The sequence below is a fragment of the Paroedura picta genome, chromosome 12 (assembly GCF_049243985.1).
Source record: "Paroedura picta isolate Pp20150507F chromosome 12, Ppicta_v3.0, whole genome shotgun sequence".
NCBI classification, from domain to species: domain Eukaryota; kingdom Metazoa; phylum Chordata; class Lepidosauria; order Squamata; family Gekkonidae; genus Paroedura; species Paroedura picta.
Window position 1 is genome coordinate 41,104,354 of NC_135380.1, and position 21,991 is coordinate 41,126,344.

Consider the following 21,991-nt stretch of genomic DNA (forward strand, 5'->3'; position numbering starts at 1 on the left):
GACATTATTTCCACAACCATGAGAGCTAGAAGCGTGATGGTGTTTTTTTTTAAGAGATGTTGTTCAGGATTCAGAAGGTTATGCTGACCCAAACACAGATCTGCATATGTCAGTGGCAACCGGAGAAAGGAATGCACATTCAAGTCAAACGAACAACAGTAAAGAATTTAACAAGGTGAGATGCTGGAAGCTCTGTGATCAGATCTTCCCAGCATTTTGCTTTAAAAGGAAAACAGCAGCCATATAGGGTTTTACCCTTTTCCTCCCTTGCTGGGTTTAACCCCCTTCCTTAGCCTAGTAAATTGGAGAGGGAAAAAGACATTCTCTCTTTGCCTGTTTTTTCCCTCTTCCAGGACTAACAGACAGATGAAGGAAGATGAGCAGCTAAGCCAGGCACACCAAGATCCAAATCACACAGGCCTCACACACCCAAGATCCCAGTCCAAATCAGGCAGTTCCTACTGCCATTTACAAACACGACGATGAACCGTATTCACATCACCTTGTGTCTTGTCTGCCTGGGCCTTCCGAAAAATCCCCTCCAGTTACTCTTCTATGTATTGCTTACGTACCACCAACTCACAGCCACACATCTGGGAGGGAGGAAGGTATGATCTGAACTCAGTGCAAACCATTGCCCACAAAAAGGTTTCCAAAATGAAAGACGAAGTCTGACCACCTCCACCCCACCCAAACACAAATGGCTCCACCGAAATATGGGTTCTTTTTTTCAGCTTGAAAGGGAGTAGGGCAACGAACGTTAAACAGCTATGAGACCACCCAGAAATGCCATATTTATTCTTAACCAGGGCACTGTAAATACTCCCAAGAGCCTCAGCATCACCAGATATAAATCAAGCAATCAATCTTTATTTAAATGGTCATAGACCAGAGCATTAAAAAAACACGGGCATAAAAACAGATAAGAGTATTAAATCCATCAAACAGGAGGGGGGGGAAATGATCCAACATCCATAGAACTAAACATGAAATAGGATGAATCACAATCTAAAAGGTTCAGCTTTCATGGAAAAATCTCCCTACCATAAGATGGCATCAGCACATATAGGCGTATGATCCTATTTTGAGCTTTTTAATTGGCCCCATTGCTTCTCAAAGCCCCCAATAAAATCAGTTCCCCAAGACGTTCCTAGGGCCAAAAGGATATTGATATTGGCAGTCGGGAATGTACAAACTGATTCAAGGCGGCTGGAACAGACACCCCAGGCCTCCCTTTTGTAACCGTATTCTTATAAAAGCTCCCTCAAATGGGCTATCACACGATTTCAAACTGCGTGAAACTGACTGGGGAAAAAGAAAAAGTAAGTTCAGGGGATTATTTGATTGCATTTCTCCAGCTTGGAGATGAACATCATAAGAGTCCTAGTAAGTCCAGACTAAAGGGCCATCTAGTCCTGTTTCCAAAAGCCACCTGCCAGATATTTCCAAGGAAGTCACAACCAGGGCTTGTAGACAGCAGCCTTTTCCCTTCCTTCCCTTGGCTGTTAATTCACAAGCGAATGGTATTCAGAGGTAGGCTGCCTGTGAACATGGAGGCTCTATTAGCAGTCATGATGAAGGACTGCTGGTAGAGCTCTTCTCCATCAACTGCTGGTAGAGCTCTTCTCCGTCCTGTCCTTTGCAAGAGAAAATTTTTCCTAGTTCTCACTAAAAGGGGTCCTCTAGCTCAGCTGTCCCCAACCCCCAGTCCGTGGACCGGTCCCGGTCTGTGGATCAGTTGGTACCGGGCCGCGGTTCCTCCTCGTCCTCCTCCCCAGCTGCTGCCTCAGGGGCTGCCCTGCCACTCTGCCACCGGCTCACCTTTGGTGCTGTCCAGCAGCCACCATGGCTGGGGCTCCCCCTTGGCGTGGCACTGCACAGCTGCTGCTGGCAGCGCCCCCAGCGGGCGGCGAGAAGTCAGGGGCACCGGCAGGAAAGCAAGCGGAGCAGGGGCTCAGGCGGCGGTGACATCCCTCGGCAAAAGACTACCCCCCTCCCCGGGCCTCAGTAAAATTGTCAAGCGTTGACCGGTCCCCGGTGATAAAAAGGTTGGGGACCACTGCCCTAGCGTCGTGAATGGTTCTACCAATGCTTCTGGGAAACATGCAGACAACAATTCTCCCCGACCCCCACCCCACCCCACCCCGTAGGAATTTTAGAAAGATATTCACATATATACTGCCTCTGAATTGGGCGATCCTTGACCAGCAGACCTAATTTGTTAGCATTCGTTCCCAAAGCTGGTCTGCTTTTAGTATGTGGAAGCAAGACCACCAAGGAGGGCCAGGGTTGCGATACAGAGACAGGCAATGGCAAGCCATCCCTGGACATCTCATGCCTTGAAAACCCTGCAGGGTCGCCATGAATTGATGACATTTCCCACCACAAACGGTCATCTTCCAACAGCACCTGGCTCTCGCTGTGTCTTTTTCAGATGCTATCAATACCTAGGAAAGCTGCTCAAACAACAAACAGGCTGAATGTCAGCTTTTGTCAGGAAAGCTCATTTTATGTTCCCCAAAGAGCTTTAAGATCTGGTGACCAAAACCTGCTCCGGATTCCTGGCTCCAAGGAAATTAAATTGGCCTGTTGGAACAGTCGACCAAATGAGATCAGAGCCCTGCGGGACCTTAATCGGTTCCGCAGGGCTTGTAAGACAGAGCTGTTCCACCAGGCCTAGGGCTGAGGCCTCCAATGAAATCTGGAACCGCTGGCCACCCTGCCGGAAACCCACAAAATTATACTCCAAGGAAAAGGTTCCTCCCCCTTGACCCTCCCCCTTCCTTCTTCCATATTGCAGAAAGAACTGGACATATTTTAAGTTGTTAAACTTCTCGTTTTAATGTTTTAAATTTATTAATTTAACTTAAATGCCTAATTTTGTATTTTCCTTTATCTATGTACGGTAACTTTATTCTGTTGTGACCCATCCCAAGATGCTGGAGAGAAGGCAGAAAAATGAATGAATGAATGAATGAATGAATTAATTAATTATTTGATTAATTGATTAATTGATTGATTAATTAATGCCATCCAAAGCAGTGCTACAGTCTACTTAAGCCCACTGGCACTGAGAGCCCTGCAAAAATCAGTGCAAAGGAAATCACAAAGAAAGAGGAAATTACAAAGACAGAGACTATCCCCAGATCATTGTATTGTTTTTTACAGCAAAAAGGCATGTTATAAATTTTGCTAAATAAATCTTAGGGCTTGAAAAAAAAGTCTGAATGCTCCAGCACAAAAAAAGGGGGGTCACTGTGGAGTTGAAATTGGCCGGAAGTAAAGTCTGGTGACTAAAAAGAGGGAAGGACAGAGAAGAGCAAAATATGGGCCTTTCCGTACACTGTCTTCTTTGATTGCTCAGTCGAAGCCCTTGGGAGAGTTTCTCTCTTTCCATGCTTGACTGATGTCATCCCTCAAAAAGCATTCTATTTGAAAATATTTTGTTATAACACTTTTTGAGAAACGATGCATAAATCTGGATTTATGTACTTATTTGCATTATAGAGCAACCCTAACGAAGACAGGCAGAAAGCGGGTATCTTAACCTAGGACCCGTTCTGGTTAACTCTTGAATGTGTGCTAATATTAAACATACTAGTGGATATTACTGAACAGCCTTGGTGATTCCTGTTTGTGCTTTTCTGATTTCATATTGAGGAATCCACGGTTCTTGTATTGGATACCATGGAAGCCATCAAGGACATTCCTGTTTATTCGGAGAAGTTCTTCAGATTCTTAGGCGGAGGTCCATCATGTCTCATGGTACTCAGCCTTTTTAACCGGAAATGCTGGGGATTGAACCTGGGACCTTCTGCATGCTAAGAGCCAGGGTGGTGCAGCAGGTAAGAGCGGTGAAATCCAATCTGGCGAGCCAGGTTTGATTCCCTGCTCCTCCCCCATATTGGGCTCACCACAGCATTCATAAAGCTGCTCTGCCGAACGGTAGTATCAGGGCTCTCTCGGCCTCACCTCCCTCACAGGGTGTCTGTTGTGGGGAGAGGAAAGGGAAGGCAAATGTAAACCACTTTGAGACTCCTTCGGGTAGAAAAAACTGGCATGTAAAAACCAACTTTTCTTCATGAAGAAGATTAAGAGTTCCTTTCCTTCTTCTCCCCACAGCAGACACCCTGTGAGGTAGGTGAGACTGGAGAGCTCTAAGAGGACTACTCTGTGAGAACAGTTCTAACAGGGCTGTGACTAGCCCAAGGTCACCCAGCTAGCTGCATATGGAGGAGTGGGGAAGCAAACCCACTCTCCAGATTAGAGGCTGCTGCTCTTTAACCACCACACCAAGCTGGCTCTTGAAAAGAAAACATTTGAACCTCTGTGACACACTGCTTTAGTGTCCAAAGCAAGTTTATACATGTTCTGTCCTCCTGTAATCCATACAGCAATAACGCAAGGTAGTATGGCATTATTAATCCTCCATTCCAGATACCAGCTCCTGCTGAAGACCATCTAGTGAGTGCGCATCACAGGTGAGATCTGAATGGGGGACTATTTGTGTTGTAGTTCAGTCTTCTACTTACCCCATTATATGAGTTCTTAGAGGGATGAAGAAGATGCCAAACATTTGTCAAAAATCTTTGATGTTTTGGAGGAGTCTTAGGCCTAGTCTGCACACAATAGATAGTGCACTTTCAATGCACTTTAGAAGTAGATATTCCTGTTCTGCACAGGAAAATCCAGCTGCCAAAGCACATTGAAAATGCATTATCCTATGTGTGCAGACTAGGCCTTGCACTGAAAATAGTAGCCCATTTTGGCCCTTGCTAGAAAGCTGCTTCTGGTTACTTCTGCAGTGAGGAATTTCAGACAAAGTGATGGATCGAGGAGCACCTGAGGCTGCCAGAGGAGTGAATAGGCGACTGTGGAAAACGACCCCTGGCCTATGACTCATGTATGTGGGGTTTGGGAAATGTATGATGGTGATTCAAGAAAAGTTCACGCCCTGGATCTCGGGCAAAGAGAATCACGCAGCAGCCCCCACGTAGCTCTGGCCTCCCTCATATTCTAGCAATAAATCCAGAGCAATGGGGAGGGGGAGGAGAGACCTCTGTCTAAGGGGGTTTTCCTTGACCTCTGCAGTGACTCATTCCGAGGGATCGCATTGTCTTTAGTGCTTTCTTGAAAGTGCCCAGAATGGAGAGACGGATGAGAAATTTCGCTGTTTAACATTTATGCAGCTGCACAAATGCCTTTGTATCCCCCAGCATCCAGATAATAAAGGGCACTTGGGGTGAGTAACTGCTCTGGCATCGCCCCCGCACGACTGGGCAGGCATTTTGGATGAGATCAAGCTAGGGTTGGGCGCTTCGGCCGCCAAACCGGCCGTTCCAGCCCGAAGCAGCCAGCACCGCGGTGCAGGGGGTAGGGGCAGCAGCACTGCCTGTTTTGGGCCAAAGGGCCTGGTCCTCTCCCTTATCTCAGCCTGCCCATCTTACTTTGATCTCATGCACTGCACGCCAGGCACTGGGACGCCTTAGGCTTACCAGAGATGGTTCGTTTTGGACAGGGCCTTACCCCACCAGGAACACTAGCCGACCAGGGGGCCTTTTTAAAATAATTGCTAACTGAATGGACTGCGTGTTGTTCTTGTGGAATTAATAAGGGACCTGGAATACCTTGCCTGCTAGAAAGGCAGAGCAAAAATCTTTGAAGTGAATCAGTGAGGTGAGGTTTAAATCAAGCTTATATAACAATAATCTACAAGATGAAGAGGAATGTGGAGTGAAATGTTGATGGTTGCAAATGGCTACAGTCTGAAACCAAACACGGCATTTACAGTGCTGGCCCCTCGTTTTGGGAAAGCCCTTTCCCATGACAGTTGGCCTGCAGCGACCATACTGCCTTTTAGTGCCAAGCCAAAACATAACAAAACATGGTTATCTGGGCTTATTCTGCACTTACTTTGTTTATTCCGTTGTGGATCCTGCTGAATCCTGATCGATTTGAACTCAGGTCTTCCTCTCTCCCCCCAATTGAAACAGAAAAGTGTTCTGCCTGTGATTGGGGAAGCTCAGAAGGGGGGGGGAGCCAAGCGCAGCAGGAACCTCTTTCTTTCTTTTCTTGAAGTGGGGAGAGGATTGGAGAGAGCAGAGGAGGGGGATTAAATCCAAGAGGCAAATCTCTGCTGTGAGAAGTTAGGGCTTCTGGAGCTTCTGCAGAGAGAAGTTAAGGTTTCCCCTTTAAGGCAAGCTTGAAAACTGGGAACAAGGAAGCCTTTGAACTGAAGCCTTGGCCAATCAGGGCTTTTCTACAATGTCGGAGGCTCATCAGCAAGTTAGTTCGGGGATAAGCAGAGAGCTCCATGCTTACTGATGGCGATTTTTCAAATACTGAGGGTTATATACCCTCTAAGATATTGCGGGGAAAAGGTAGGGTCACTCCGGATCAATCATGCTTGTTGCAGAGGGAAAATTAAAATTGGACAAAATAAAAATGGAAATCGCATTCAGTGGAGACGGCAGGGACTGAATCAACCTGGGATTGGAATAAAAGCTCCGTGAAGATTCAGCCCTGATGTTCTGTTTATTTTATGGGTGTTTTTAGGTGTTCAGTTGTTGTTTCGTTCTGTTTCTATGCCCCTGGCTTGTTTTGTTTATGATGCCTTTATGATTTTACAGCAGCCTTTCTCAACTTTTTAACTGCTGAGAAACCCCTGAAACATTCTTTGGGTTTTGAGAAACCCCAGAAGTGGTGCCATCATGCAGAATACGGTTAGGAAGCAGAGCTGTGTACATGGCCACCTAGGGCCCCTCCCAGCCCATCATTGACCATTTTTGGAGGGGGGGGGAGACAGGTTGACATTACCATATATGGTCATATCACCCAATAAATGTTTCACAAAGAGGAAGGCAAGAGGAAAAAGGGGAGACCTAGAAACGCTAGTCCTAGGGATCCCCTGGAATTATAGCCCGTCTCCAGCCTAAAGAGATTAGTTCCCCTGGAGAAAATGGCGGCTTTGGAGACTCCACAGTACTATACTCAACTGCTGGGGTAGTCAAACTGTGGCTCTCCAGATCCCCATAGACTACAGTTCCCATGAGCCCCTGCCCACATGGGATTGTGGGAATTGTAGCCCATGGGCATCTGGTGAGCCACAGTTTGGCCACCCCAGCTCTATCGAGTTCCCTCCCTGCTCCAAATCCCATGCACTCCTGGCTCCACCCCCAAAATCTTCAAGTATTTCTCCACCCAGAGCTGGCGAACCCTGATAAGACCCAGCATGAGATGGATGAAGTCAATCAAGGAAGCCCAGCCCACAGTTGGGTAGGCCTGAGAACAGCTATTAACAACAGGATATTTTGGGGGAATTTGGAAGTGACTTGACGGCACTTCTGAATTCTGGTGACCATAACCGCCCTGAGCCTCTGGGGAGGGCGGTATATAAGTATGATAAATAAAATAAATAAATAAATATGCCCTCCAAAACCTGACAGCCCTTCACACACACACACGATTTTAATGCTTAGTGTTAGTAGTATTATTTTGGTAAGGTTCAGTAGCACTTGCATAATGTTACATTACATTATTTAATGAGATGCTGCCAACAAGTTCAGAATGGAAAACATCACTACCATCACTATGCCCCACAATTTTCTAGGACACAGCAGCAGCATCAATAGAGCCAGGAGAAAGAGGGGTAGGTGTTCGTAGGCGCTTCCTAGCATTCCAGATCCCCTATGTATCTCCCCTGAAAATCCCCTCTGAAATTGCAAGCATAAAAATGAGGATATCCCTAGAAAGCACCAGTTCCTAAAGGGAGAATCAGGCACTGGAGCAAGACCACACCTCTTATGCTATTACGCATTGCTGAATGCTCTTCACTTCCAAGCTATACGCATTTAGCCTGCAACAGCCTGTTCTGCACTGCACTAAAAACTTTTGGGACTAAAGGTATACTCAAGAAATAGTATTGTTTTGTACTTCATTATTAGCAGATCTGCATCACACTTCCAGCAGTGAGTCACCACGCACCGAATGACACACCAGTCAGATCAGAAAACATTGAGTTAAAATTAGATGGATGTATTCTATGCCACGATTTATGCTCTGCAGTAGTGCCTGCAAGTGGCAATGGACTTATGGAAACCCAAGGAATGGGCTTTGTGCTGTTTCGGGGCCAGTCACAGTTCTCACAGAGCTCTCTCAACCACACCTATCTCACAAGGCGCTTTGAGACAGATGAGGCCTGATGATTGACCTTGGGCTCTCTCTCAGAGCTGTCTTAGCTACCTCATAGGGTGTGAGGAGAGGAAGGGTAGGTGACTGTAAGCCGCTCTGAGACACTTGAGGCCTGTTGGGTGACCTTGGGCCCATTACAGTTTCCTTAGAGCTCTCCCAGCCTCAACTACCTCACAGGGTGTCTGTCGTGGACAGAGGAAGGAAAGCAATCAAATATTATTATTTGATTTATTTCCCGCCACTCCTTGGGTAGGCTCGTGGCGAGTAACAGTTGGCTTAAAAACCCCAATTAAAACCCCATTAAAAGACATTAAAAATCATAATATAACATGGCGGCAGCCAATCACAATCTACTCCCACCTACCAAGGTAATAGAGAATGGAGGGGAAATGATGTTTACTTCAGACCCCCCCCCCCCCGTTTTCTTTTTTGCAAGAAAACGAACGACTAATCTGGAAGAAAGCGGTAGGAGCTCATGCCACATTCCGGTTGCCACCACGGCCCAGTTGCCAGGCACAGGAAGAGCATATCTGGACATGGGGACCATGAGGATGCAAATGCAAAGTAAGCCCTTTCACCGCCTTTGGTGAAGCCCTTTCCCTGACCCAGGTAGTTCAGGCTAGTCCATTTTCATCGGACCTCAGCAGGGTTGCCACATTCTCCCAGGGGTGGTGGACTTTAGGCAACTGCCCAATGGGACCAAGCCCTAAAACCATCTCCGAGCCCTTAACCTTATTCTAGCTCAGCTGCCCGCACAGCTGCCTGTTATCTGTGCTCTGTTATTACTTCTTAAACTCCACCTTCCCTCTACGGAGTTCAGGGCAGCATCCAGGGTTTCCCCCTCCTCCACTAGACTTCCCCAGCTATAAAGATAGGATCATCTTTCTTTGGGGGAGACAGGTTTGACTGCGGCATCTGACTGGACTCATTCCAGCCTGATGATTCTCTGGCCTCTCCTAGACGGAATCTCAGTGCTTGCGTAGCAACCGACCACAAGGAGAAGCCTTGGCCAAGCAGTTCATTCTGCAGCGATTCCGCTGGGGATTCCACAAAACTCCCCCAGAACTCAGTTGTTTTAAGGAGGATTTTAGAAGTTGTCAGACAGCGAAACAGAAGCATGATTCATTTCACTGAGTCCAAAACAGAACACATGGAAAATGCATTTCTGCGTGCAAGGAAATAGCGTGGTGTGAAGACAAAGTGAACTTTGCCATTGCTCTCTGGCCAAAGCAAGATTAACTGTTTACAGAGCATTTCTTATGCACATGACAGTGTAAGGCAGGGGTAGTCAAACTGCGGCCCTCCAGGTGTCCATGGACTATAATTCCCATGAGCCCCTGCCAGCATTCACTGGCAGGGGCTCATGGGAATTGCAGTCCATGAACATCTGGAGGGCCGTAGTTTGACTACCCCTGCTGTAAGGAGAGGTGAACTCATTTCATTAAATGGAGACCAATTGCCCCTTGGGCACTGGAGTTTAAGACAAATAGGACAGAACATAATAAGCTCTCCTAGACAAGGGCCTTGACTAGGTGGCTGCTGTTCCACTAACTCACGATCCCAAAGAACTGTGCAGGACAGAAGGGGACAGGGCAAATTTGCTGCCACAAGAGAGTCTTTTATCTCATTCCTTGAAAATGTGTGCGCCAGCACAGCCTCTGAAGAAAAACGGTAAGGAAGTCAGAAAAGCACGGGAAACAGCTCTTTTGAAACAAAAGCTACAATATGGTCTCAGCAGGTGAAGGATGTTACTGCCTCTGTCCAATAGGTTGGCCAGGAAACTGGAAAAATCCTAGAGACGGGACTTGTAAATTCACCATCCACATTCCTTCCACACCTTCCTGGCTCTGTTTTTTACTTTTCCCACCTCAAAGCGACTGTAACGGTCTTAGTCTATATAAACATTAGGTCCACATGGGGATTTTCAAGGAGAAAGATGAGAAGAGGGAGGAATAGATCCAGGGAAGGACTCAAAAGACATTTCAAAGGTATGAGAAAGAGCAAGCTCTAAGCTAGGCAGCGAGTCAAAATGAAAATGTGGGAGAACAGCAAATACTAAATTTTCACAAGAGGATTCTCCAAATTTGCAGGGTTTATTGTTACAGCTGTCCATTCATTTCATAGCTAGCTGGAAGATAGTGAACAAGCAAGCTGGAACAGGGGTATTTAAAAGTCATTCTCCTAGGTGTACTGATTCAAATGGGTAGCCATGTTGGTCTGAAGTAGCACAATAAAATCAGAGTCGAGTAGCACCTTTAAGACCAACAAAGATTTATTCAGGTTGTCAGCTTTCGAGTGCAAGCACTCAGACGAAGAGTGTTTGTACTCAAAAGCTCACGCCCTGAATACATCTTTGTTCGTCTTAAAGGTGCTTCTGGACTCTGATTTTATTGTCCTAGGTGTACTGCTTTGCTTACTCTACCCTCCTGCTTGGCACATCTGCCCAACCTCCAAACATCCATAGAGAGACTTAAATCTCTGCAGCCAACATGTGGACCTACATATTGTATGGTCCATTCCCCCAAAACAATTTGTTTAAAGAACTGGCCACAATATCTATAATTATCTATGCACAAGTTGGGTGTTAAATCTGTGTGTGGTAGCAGAGGCAGGATTTTCACACTTGGGAAAGGGTGGGCAGACATGCCCTTGTTCCCCAGCAAGGGTCTGGCATCATGTCATAATTTGCTATTAGCAGATATTTCTAGGCATGGGAGATGCCTTTCAGATAGTCCAACAAGTACCTTAATCAACATTGATTTAGACACTTTTTTGAACAAATCCGGTCCAAATTCCATTTCTCCTTAAGTTAAACTGTCTGAAGCGGTCACGCAATTCAGGTGTGAGTCAGCCATGTGGAGATCAGGCACCTTAAAAAGACCAAAATGTCCGTTGTCCATCTATTCCATGATCTGGGGAGGTGGGGGGTTAGAGGTAGAGGCACCAAATGCACAGCATGGCTGCAGGAGCCTCTCCTGAGAAGAGCCACCAAGTTTCAAAAAGATTGGACCAAGGGGTCCATTTCTCAAACCTCTGCCCCCCTCCAGACCACGGAATAGACTGAAAGGGAAAATTTCCCATTGACCTTATGGATGCCATAGGTTATTATGGCACCAAAGGATGAGTCTGAGCCAGGAAGGGGCATCTTGGTGGCCAAATCTGAATTGATTCAGGCCAAATCTGAAATGGTCCGAAATCTAGGCATGTGCAAAAAAAAGAAGAGGAAAAGAAAAGAAAGATATTCTGACCTAATGTCTTTCTTTTCTTTTCCTCTTCTTTTTTTTGCACATGCCTAGATTTTTTTTGCTCAACAGACCAGCCACAGAGACTTATGTGAGCCCAGAATCTAACACATTTTACCTATTTCAAAGATTTATTTATGTTATTTCTGATTCAATTTAAAGACCGCCCCTCCCCAAATGACGGGCTCAGGGCCGTTTACAACACTTGTATACATTTAAAATTATAAAGCTATAAAAACATTATAAAATACAATAAATTGCATAGCCACCACAGCTTAGCGGGTAAATTCAGTAGTTGTGATGATAAAATGTCTGCCGTACAAGGGAGGCAAAGAGAGGAGGGGAGGGGAATGTGCAGTATTTCTATGCCGGCCTGGCCTCAACCATAGGTCTGGTGGAAGAACATCATTTTACAGGCCCTGCAGAATTTTGACAGATCTATAGGGGCCAGATTTCTACCGGCAGTTCATTCTACCAGGTCAGAGCCCAGGTCTTTGTTGAGACCAGCCTGATCTCCCTGGGGCTGGGAATCTCTCTGGGGGCAGGGATGGAAATGATCCAGGGACCAGTTTCACCATATACATGCCATGAACTGAAATCATGAAGAAAACATTGACTTACCGGAGGACCTTGGTCTCCTTTAGGTCCCAGAAGCTCCATAAAAAATGGAAAAAGAGTAGGCCCAATGGGATCAAACAGCTGATACCCGTCTGTGGCAGCTGGAGTTGTTAAGTTGATACTTTGCACATTCACTCTGATGACAGGATAAGCTCCAAAGGTTGGCCTGGTATACGGAACAGCAACGATGGTAGGATCTGGTTTTTTTAGTGCCGGTAAAGGTAATAACTTCTTTGGTATAGGATCCTTGGTTGTGTTCTCCAGATTGGGTTTTATGGTCACTGGAAGGAGACTCCTGGGTGAGCTTTCAGCCTTCTTCATCTCTGGCTTTGTAGTGCTAGCCATCTGAAGAGACTTAACAGTGGGGCTTTGGTTGATCTTCTTTTTGGTCTTCTTCTCTGACTCCTTGTTGATAACTGCAGTGGGACCTGGAGTTGAGCTGGGGAAGGGAGAAGGAACATTTTTGGTGGTGGACAAATGAGGCTTCTCCAAGTTTGCACCGGAAGTAGCACGAGATGCTCCAAGGGCTACAGTGGTGGTCCGATGAGCTGCTGTGAGAGCCTGAAGACCTATTGTGGTAGTCCGATGGAGGGTTTGGGCTTGCAGCTGAACTTCAGTCTTTGGCAGGATGGGAGATGAGGCCACAATTCTCTTTGCATCTTTGGTAGCTGGTTGCACGGTTGGCCGTTTAGATTGTACAATGGTGGTGGATGCCGCAACCAATTTCCTGTTCCTCTGAGGCGTGGTGGACTCAAACAGTGACAATGGGGGGATCACAGTGGTCAGATTCTTCAGGCCCAGAAAGAAAAGGTCTGATTGTGGTGGGGTCCTTTCAGAAGTTCTCAAGTCTTTGGGCAGAAGCGGGACAAGAGGTGGAAGAATTGGCCGGTAAGTATCCGCTTGCCTGCATTGCTTTTTCAGGTACTTACAGTAATTATGAGCTGCCTTGGCGGAAGGATAAATATCAAACTGGCAAAGGGCGCCTTCAAACTGTACTGAGTGCTGATTGAGTTTGCCTAAAAGGAAAGACCCTTCCGGGTCCAACGCCTCATCTTTTTTAAGATGCAAATCTGCATGCACTTTTTGCTTCCCGCAAGAGGTAAACAGAGTGACCACCTGGCCTCGGATGTCAATGGCCAGATTGTGCCATTGACCATCGTGGACATTGTAATCAAAATATACGGAGTGCTTGTGGCCTACGTAAACTATGATCTTCCCTGGAATGAACTGCACACCCAGCTGGAGTTTCTTCTTCCTGCTCTTGATGGTGAACAGAAAAGCACTGTTGACTCGATGAGAACACAAGCTCAGCACCAGAGCCAAGTCCGAGCCAAGGGTGGCAGGAATGATTCTGCCAACAGGCACTTCAATACGCGCTCTTTGGGTGAAAATGACCCCTGACTGGAATGGGATGACGCCGTGAGGAATGGGGCGTGAAGACGACCCTGAACCCAATGGCTTTGGCCCCACCAGGCCCAATCTTTGAAGAACGTCCACATCTGAAAGCAGATACAAGAAAAATATGTTCAATCAGGCAAGGTAGGGATCTGGCTCCATCACTAGACTGACCAGAATGGGACAAATCCTACCATCTATCTGGTGGCAGCTGATTTATGGTGACCTCATAGGGCAGGTTTTCTCAATCAGGGTTTCGTAAAGCCCTTGGCTTTCTTGACGGCGCTGGAAAGGGTTCCCGAATGGGTGGGGCTAATTAATTTTTAATATATTTTCTTTATTTGTTAAAACATTTGTTAGGTGATATGTCCATATATGGTCATGTTCACACACACACCCCCAACGGCCAATGGTGGGCCTGGAGGGGGTGGGGAAAGGAGGGGCTCAGGTGGGCGGGTACACCCGAGCTATGCTTCCCAACAATAGTCTGCACAACTGCACCACTTCTGAGGTTTCTTGAAGCCTGACGAATATTTCAGGGTTTTTTCAACAGTAAAGATGCTGAGAAAGGCTGCCATAGAGTTTTCATGGCTGATTCTGTGAAGGCTCAAGGGGCTGGCAGGTTACAGTGGATGAGCAATAGGGTTGTGAGTGTCCTGCATAGTGCAGGAGGTTGGACTAAATGGCCCAGAAGGTCCCTTCCAACTCTATGATTCTTTCTATGATTCTAAATGTTCAGAGGTGGCTTGCCATTGCCTGCCTCTGTGTCATGAATCTGGTATTCCTGGACGGTCTCCCATCCCAAGCCCAGCCAGGGTGAACACTGCTTAGCTACAAAGATCTGACAAGTTCAGTCTAGACTATGTCATCCAATATATTTTTTTTATTCTGTTATTTGTTCACTGTTCAGGTTGGTATACATGGTTCCCCCTTCCCGGTTTTATCCTCACAAATATCATACAGCTGAGAGACAATGATTGACACAAGGACACTAATCAAAGCTTTACTACTTGTGGGGATTTGAACCTGGATCTTCTACCCCCTAGTCCAACACAGCAATTGATACACTTCACCAAACTACATGATACTACAGTCATTCATTCCTTCTTTACACAACAAGAGGTAAATATTCTTTCATGCCCTAGCACTGCAGGCTTAAGGCTAGGCCAGCTTTCTTTCCTACAGTGTGAGTGCTTCCATATTTGGATTCTGGAGCACTGATGAGGGGTTTTGTGGGAAAGCACACACTTACATGCAGAAAATGCCCAGTTAAAACAAGTTCACAGAGCAGTGCTAGTGAGGATATTATTATTATTATTATTATTATTATTATTATTATTATTATTATTATTATTATTATTATTATTATTATTATTATTATTATTATTATTATTATTATTATTATTGCCCACCACTCCCAGAATGGCTCGTGGTGGGTTACAAATACGTCCAATTAAAACCCATAAAAATACGTCCAAATAAAACCCATTAAAAGGGGACATGAAGACGGGACATGATAGCCCTCTTTAAGTATTTGAAAGGTTGTCACTTGGAGGAGGGCAGGATGCTGTTTCCGTTGGCTGCAGAGGAAAGGACGCGCAGTAATAGGTTTAAACTACAAGTACAATGATATAGGCTAGATATCAGGAAAAAAACGTTCAGAGTCGTTCAGCAGTGGAATAGGCTGCCTAAGGAGGTGGTGAGCTCCCCCTCACTGGCAGTCTTCAAGCAAAGGTTGGATACCACTTTTCTTGGATGCTTTAGGATGCTTTGGGCCGATCCTGCGTTGAGCAGGGGGTTGGACTAGATGGCCTGCATGGCCCCTTCCAACTCTATGATTCTAGGATTCTATGAAAAACAGACAATAAAACACAACAAAAGCAGCAACAACATGGCAAAATCACCTCCTCAACCTTATAACAGCATCACTTCTTTAATAGCATCCAAACAGGTGTCCCTAGATAGGCCGCAAGGACAGCATAATGGAGATTCTCCCCACCCACAGCTCCTCTTAGGGATACTACTGCTGCACCCTCTCATGATAGATGGCTGGCAGTTGAAGAAAACTGCTGTTGACAATCTGGACGTCATCAAGAACGGCTAGTAACCCCCAACCCCTTTTCTGTTTTATCCCTGTCAGTCCTCCATATTTGTGGAGCTGGCCAAGCTATCTGCAAGCACAGGCTGGAATAGAAGCCAGCTTCAGGCAGACTGATGTTCATCTTTTCCCCAGGCCAGGAAAAGAAGGGGGGAAAAGCTCAGTATCCTTCCTTGGTTTTGGCAAATCCTGCCCATTTTTATTTTAAACCCCTGAAAGGCCATCAAACGAGCCAGATATCGCCCCCCTCCCCACCACCATCCTGACCTCAAAGGAGGAGCAGGCCGTGTTTGCGTTCTTTCCAGCAAAAACAGAGGCTCCACGGCAAAGAAATGTGAAGACACATTTCAGGGTCAAGTGGAAGAATCGTAGAAATGTCCGCTCCATTACCTCTGTGCTGCAGAGGATATGATAGATGGCTACCACATACATGATTTGTTACTACTTGGGCTCACTCCTAGACAAAACGAACCTCCACTTGAGAGCTTCTCCTCCCTCCGAACTCTTTTAAGAATTTGCCGACTTGAACAGAATTGAAAAGCGTGTAGCAGCAACTGTGCTGGACTGTTCCCAAGGACCAGCTGCTGAACTGCTTGTCAGCTAACACAGCCAGAAAACATGCCCCAGAGAGGTACATCGAAGATACTGACAAGGGTAGCCATATCTAGTGATACCCCCAGCACCTGGCTGTTGTATGTTTAGGCCTTGATGCTATAAATATTTTCTTTAAAATGCCTTCTTAAGCTCCACAGTAAGACCGTTTATGCACTGAAGGTTTCATGCCAGGCTGCAGGCTGGAGCTTTAGTCATGGCAGGTTATCCCACCTCTTCCTGCACCCACATGGAGGAGCACTTGGCCTGGTGCACCTCATCCACCCCTGATTTGTGCTCCTGCACAGGAGCTGGGGCAGTGAAGTTCCCAATGCATAAACGGTCTAACAGAAGCACAAAAGAGTCCAGTAGCACCTTAAAGGCCAACAAAATTTATAAAGGGGTAGGGTTGGGTGCTTTGGCGCCCGAAGCAGCCGTTCCCTCCGGATGCAGCCAGTGCCGCACTGCGGCACTGGCTGCGTCGGGAGGGAACGGCTGCTTCGGGTGCCAAAGCGCCCACTCCTAGGAGCTTTCATTTGTCATTGGTCACTTAGTGGTACCTGAAGAAGTGAGTAGCGGCTCACGAAAGAGCAGCATTCTTCACCCAAACCAGGTCCCTGAAGGTCCTACCCACATGATGTTTCAAAGGTGACCTGAGCTTCATGCAAGCCAGACTCCGTTCTGCACATATGCCGTGCCTTGTGTATTAGTTGAGCATCTGCTTCAAGTGGTCAAACCAATTAAACAGTCCCTCTGGCTCCGACGGGAGTGACAATTACCAATAAAAATGACTCCACATTAAAAAAAAATTCAATGCCAAAAGCAAGCTAAATATTTGTTCTTTTTTTTTTCAAAGTTAGCATATAAGTCAGACTGAAAAATGTTTGCTCAAGTGACTCCACCAGATGTTCACCTCTTATGTGAGGAAGTAATAAATTGGACAGTGCAGGGGGAGGGAAAATGACATTTTTATATTTAAAAAAAAACCCCTCTGCTAATGGCATGGATTCTAGTATTTGCTTTCCTATTTAGGCCGTTCTTCAAAGACTGGTTTGCAGGGTCTACTCCAAAAAGCTCTTGATTTCAGCAAGACCCATCACATCCCCTCATTTTTTCTTATTTTTATTTTTAGCACACAATCTCAATCATTCTGTAGGCCGTTTTTATTTACTTATGTCACAAAAAACGGCAGAAAAACAATGGTTTTGTTACCATTGAAACTCATCGTCCACGAGCCCCGTTTTCCACTCTGCACACCAAAGTGTAGTCTCCCTGGGTTGCCCCACAATTTCCTACAAACCTCTCTTCATAACCAACGTCTCCTGCTTGGTATCTTCATGACGCTCTTTACTAAGTGACTGATAATTCACTCTATATCTGCATTGTCTGAGGAAGTGTGCCTGCACACAAAGGCTCACGCCTCGAATAAAACTTTGTTGGTCTTAAAGGTGCCGTTGCACTCAAAGTTTTCCTCTCCTGCTTCTGTTATCTCCCCTCAAACTACATGTTCTTCTCTCCTGGCACCATGGTAGGATTACCCCTTTGTTTTTTATTTACATTTTCCTACACAGAGATCTGTCCCACAGGGAAGAGTTCCATTACCCCCCTTTTTTCGCTCCAGCAACATTCCAGGTGCGCCTCAATTCTTTCCACGTGTCACCCCGTTGTCCTCTATGGCTCATTTTGTCTTCTCACTCTCAGCATCCTTGAAGTTCTTCCTGCAACCTCATCTCGCCCTTCTGTCTCTTCACCCATCCCTGAGCAGCTATCAATCTGGCCATTTCTCCCTTCAGCCTCCCCACAAACACATACATTATTTCCAACATCATCCTTGACCATTACTCCCCTAAGTTTGGCACAGCACAAGAGGCTTTCACGCTACCAGCATGTCTTAGAATCCTAGAGTTGGAAGGGCCATCTAGTCCAACCGCCTGCTCAATGCAGGATCAGCCTAAAGCACCCAGGATAGGAACCCTAGAAAGGGCCATCTAGTCCAACCGCCTGCTCGATGCAGGATCAGCCTAAAGCACCCAGGATAGGAATCCTAGAGTTGGAAGGGCCATCTAGTCCAACCCCCTGCTCAATGCAGGATCAGCCTAAAGCACCCAGGATAGGAATCCTAGAGTTGGAAGGGCCATCTAGTCCAACCCCCTGCTCAATGCAGATCAGCCTAAAGCACCCAGGATAGGAATCCTAGAGTTGAAAGGGCCATCTAGTCCAAATGCCTGTTCAATGCAGGATCAGCTTAAAGCCTCCATGATAAATAATCCTAGAGCTGGAAGAGGCCGTTTCCACTGCTGAACAATCTGACTGTCAATTTTTTCCCCCTGATATCTAGCCTGTTGTGTATCTGACCAGACTAACGATCCTATGGAGGACCAAGCTTGAGGTCCAAGGTAGGATCAAAGCAGGCATGGTCTCAACCAATGTATTGCTAGAATCCTGGCTGCAGGATCCAATTAATTTAAATCAATAATTCGAAATCCAGCCAATCTCACGAGGTTGTGGGTGTTCCTTTTGTTAAACTATAAATTGTGAGTGTGTGGGAGTTTCCTTAATGCAGTCTTGGTACAGCTGCAACAATTTCAGCGCCTGTGAGTCACTGACCCACGAGATCCACCATGGATCTAACATAGCCAGAACCATTTTGCATGTACTTATACCCATTACTGCGGATCCTATTCTCTGCTGCCAACAGGAACCTTTCCCTGCCCTCTTCCAAGTGACATCTTTTCAAATACTTGAAGAGAGCCTTCCTGTCCCCTCTCCACCTCCTCTTCTCTAGGCTGAACATTCCCAAGTCCCTCAGCCTTTCCTCCTAGGGCTTGGTCCCCAGGCCCTGGATCATCCTCGGCACTCTCCTCAGTACCCTCTCAATTTTGTCCACACCCTTTTTGAAATGAGGCTTCCAGAACTGCACACAGGACTCCAGATGCACGTTGACCAATGAGGTCTACAGCGCAACTATGACCTCTTGTGATTCCCCTGTGATGCCTCTGTTGACACTGCGTTTGCCTTCTTTACCACTGCATCACACTGTCTTGCTCATATGTAGCTTACAGTCCACAAGTACCCCAAGATAATGTTTGCAAACCCTGCTAACCAGAAATATATCTTTATGTACAGAAGCCCAGTGAAGCTACAAGTGAGCTCCAAAACATGGCTGTCTGGCTGCAAGAGGCTAAGACTAGTAGCCCCAACTCCATCACCAAGCTGTAAAGCCAGAAAGAGGAGAGCAGTGCAATGCTGCTAGCCTCAGCCCTACTTTTAATAGGCCGTGGCTGGCCTCAGCTATTCCCTCAAAAAAGCAGAAGGGAGACAAATATTCAGACTTTTCCCCAGGGAACAACAAGAGGCAGAACCAGACTGCTTGACTTGCATAGCACAGGCCTCCTTTGGAAACACAAGCAGCTTTTACGCACAAGAATCTAAAAACTCTCCTTGCTTGCTGGATCAGGGGGCAGGGGGGAGTTATTCCAATCGAGTCATTTCCCTGAGCAAATTCAGGGGAGGAAGCTTTGCTATTTTAGGAGCAAGGAGGTAGCTGGCCAACAAACAGATGTTCCATTCCTTTCAGGTAGCTGTTGTAGCCGCAGAGACATTCCTTTTCGTCCTCCTTAAGTCAGCTTAAAGCAGTGCTCCCCAACCTTTTCCTGGCTGAAGACCGCTTCTGGAGGTGGGGGAAAGCCAGCGGCCCGGGCGTGCACACAGGCGGCAGTGCCGCGCAAACGTGCATGTGTGAAGCTGACCGCGCATGCCTGTTTGCACCCCGCTGGAGGGCGCAAACGCGCATGCGTGGCAGCTCCATGCAAACACTCATGCGCGGAGCTGCCGGCATGTGCATTTGCGTCCGCCGGGGGTACAAACGAGCATGCGCGGCAGCTCTGCGCATGCGTGTTTGTGTTTGCCAGCACACCGGCAGCTGCGCCTGCCTCCTCCCCCCCCTCGCACCGAGAAGCTAGCCGGGCTGTAAGCGATGTGGCCACTTTGGCGGGCGCTTTGCTTGCGGCCTGGCGAGCTTCTTGCTGTGAGGGGGGGCAGGCGCGGCCGCTGCTGGCCCAGTACCGAGACGTTCGCGGCCCATTACCGAGACGCAGACCGGGGGGTTGATGACCCCCGGCTTAGAGGCTCGAAGCTACCCACAGGAGTTCAGACATCAGGACTACACAATCAGTAATCGTATTCCTTGGCCATACTGATTATTTGAGAGCCAGTTTGGTGTAGTTGTTAGGAGTGGATGCATTCATTTGCCCGCGCACAAAAGTGCATACTCAGAATTAAAATTTATTGGTCTTGAAGGTGCCCCTGGAACTTGCTGCTTCAGACCAACACTGCGACTCACCTGAATCTATAATACTATCAAAGTAATGGGAAGGCCCTGAGCAAAGCACCCACACTGCGATTCCTAACTATGGAAGAGGCAGGGTATAAAACTCCAAAATTGCCTATGGTGCAGAATGGTGTAGTGGCTAAGAGCCGCGGCTTCTAATCTAGCAAGCTGGGTTTGATCCGGCACTCCTCCACATGCAGCCAACTGGGTGGCCTTGGGCTAGTCACAGTCCTGATAGTGCTGTTCTCACAGAGCAGTCCTGTCAGAGCTCTCTCAGCTCCACCTACCTCACAGGGTGTCTGTTGTGGGGAGAGGAAGGGAAGGCAATTGTAAAACTGCTTTAAGAGAATAGCAGGGTATAAAAAAAACCAACTCTTCTTCTTCTGGTCCCTGGATCAATGCTGTTGGGAAGTGTGCCCCACTTCCCCATTGTATTGTGGTGCCTTCTGAGTTTTCCCCACTTTTACTGCCGACTTTCAGGGAAAGATAGCAGCAAAGTGTGAATAGCTGCCATCTGGGCAGGAAAATATGGATCGGCTGGCACCACCCACAAAGCCACAGGAGGACTTTCCAGCCCACTGGTGACTGGGGGGGGGAGGGCTGGCTCCACTCCCCCATGGGTCTGGAAGCTCGCCTGAGGGTTGTCTGCTGCCCGCCAGACACGAAAAGCCCCGGCCAGCCTGGGAGACTCTGCGCCAGCCCTTCCCAATTTTCTCTCTCTCTCCTCTCATTCTCTTTCTTATCTATGTCTTTCTGCATCCCTCCTTCTATAGCTCTGTCTTTTTTCTCCCTGTCTTTCTCTCTTTGTCTCTCTGTTCTCCTTCCTATCTCTGTCTTTCTAACTTTCTTTCCTTCTACCAATACTTCCTGCTCTCACTCTCTTTTCCCTGTCTTTTCTTATCTCTCTCTCTCTTCCATTCTCTTTTTCTAACCTCTTTCTCTCTCTATTTCTTAGTCACTCTCTTTCGTTCCACCTCTCTTTGCTATTTCTCCTCCTCCACGCATGTTAGCGCCCGTTGTATCGGCCACAACGGGCTTCAATTCTAGTTACAATATAATTGCACATTTCTATGTCAATTACCAGGGTTGTTTTTTTTTTTTGGGGGGGGGGGTTATAGCACATTACTATGTTAATTACTAAGGGTTTTTTTTTGGGGGGGGGGGTTTATGGCACATTGCAATGTCAATTACCAGAGTTTTTAAAATTCCTCAAAAAAAGGCCTGCAAGCATTGGGGGAAGATGGATGCCATGCACACTACAGGAGTCAAAATGCAGGAAAAACCAACATCTGGAGTTCCTTGTCATTACAATGTATTGGTGGGGCTGTAGTAACAATACATCTTCGAGGAGGAGGAGGAGGAAGAGCTGGGTTTTTTGCATCCCACTTTTTACTACCTGGAGCCTCAAAACAGCCTATGATCGCCTTCCCTTCCTCTCCCCACAATAGACACTCTAGAGCAGGAATAGTCAACCTGTGGTCCTCCAGATGTCCATGGACTACAATTCCCATGAGCCCCAGGGGCTCA

The 21,991-nt window shown here is 46.9% G+C and overlaps 1 protein-coding gene across 4 annotated transcripts in view; it reads right to left on the bottom strand.

Annotated features, from left to right (window-relative positions):
- The window catches only part of COL27A1 (collagen type XXVII alpha 1 chain), a 356,512-nt gene that overhangs the window by 304,402 nt on the left and 30,119 nt on the right, over positions 1-21,991 (bottom strand). For all 4 annotated transcript variants that reach the window (XM_077305314.1, XM_077305312.1, XM_077305313.1 and 1 more), the window contains one exon: positions 12,054-13,549. In XM_077305314.1, coding sequence (XP_077161429.1) covers positions 12,054-13,549 — 1,496 coding nt within the window. The remainder of the gene's footprint in view (positions 1-12,053; positions 13,550-21,991) is intronic.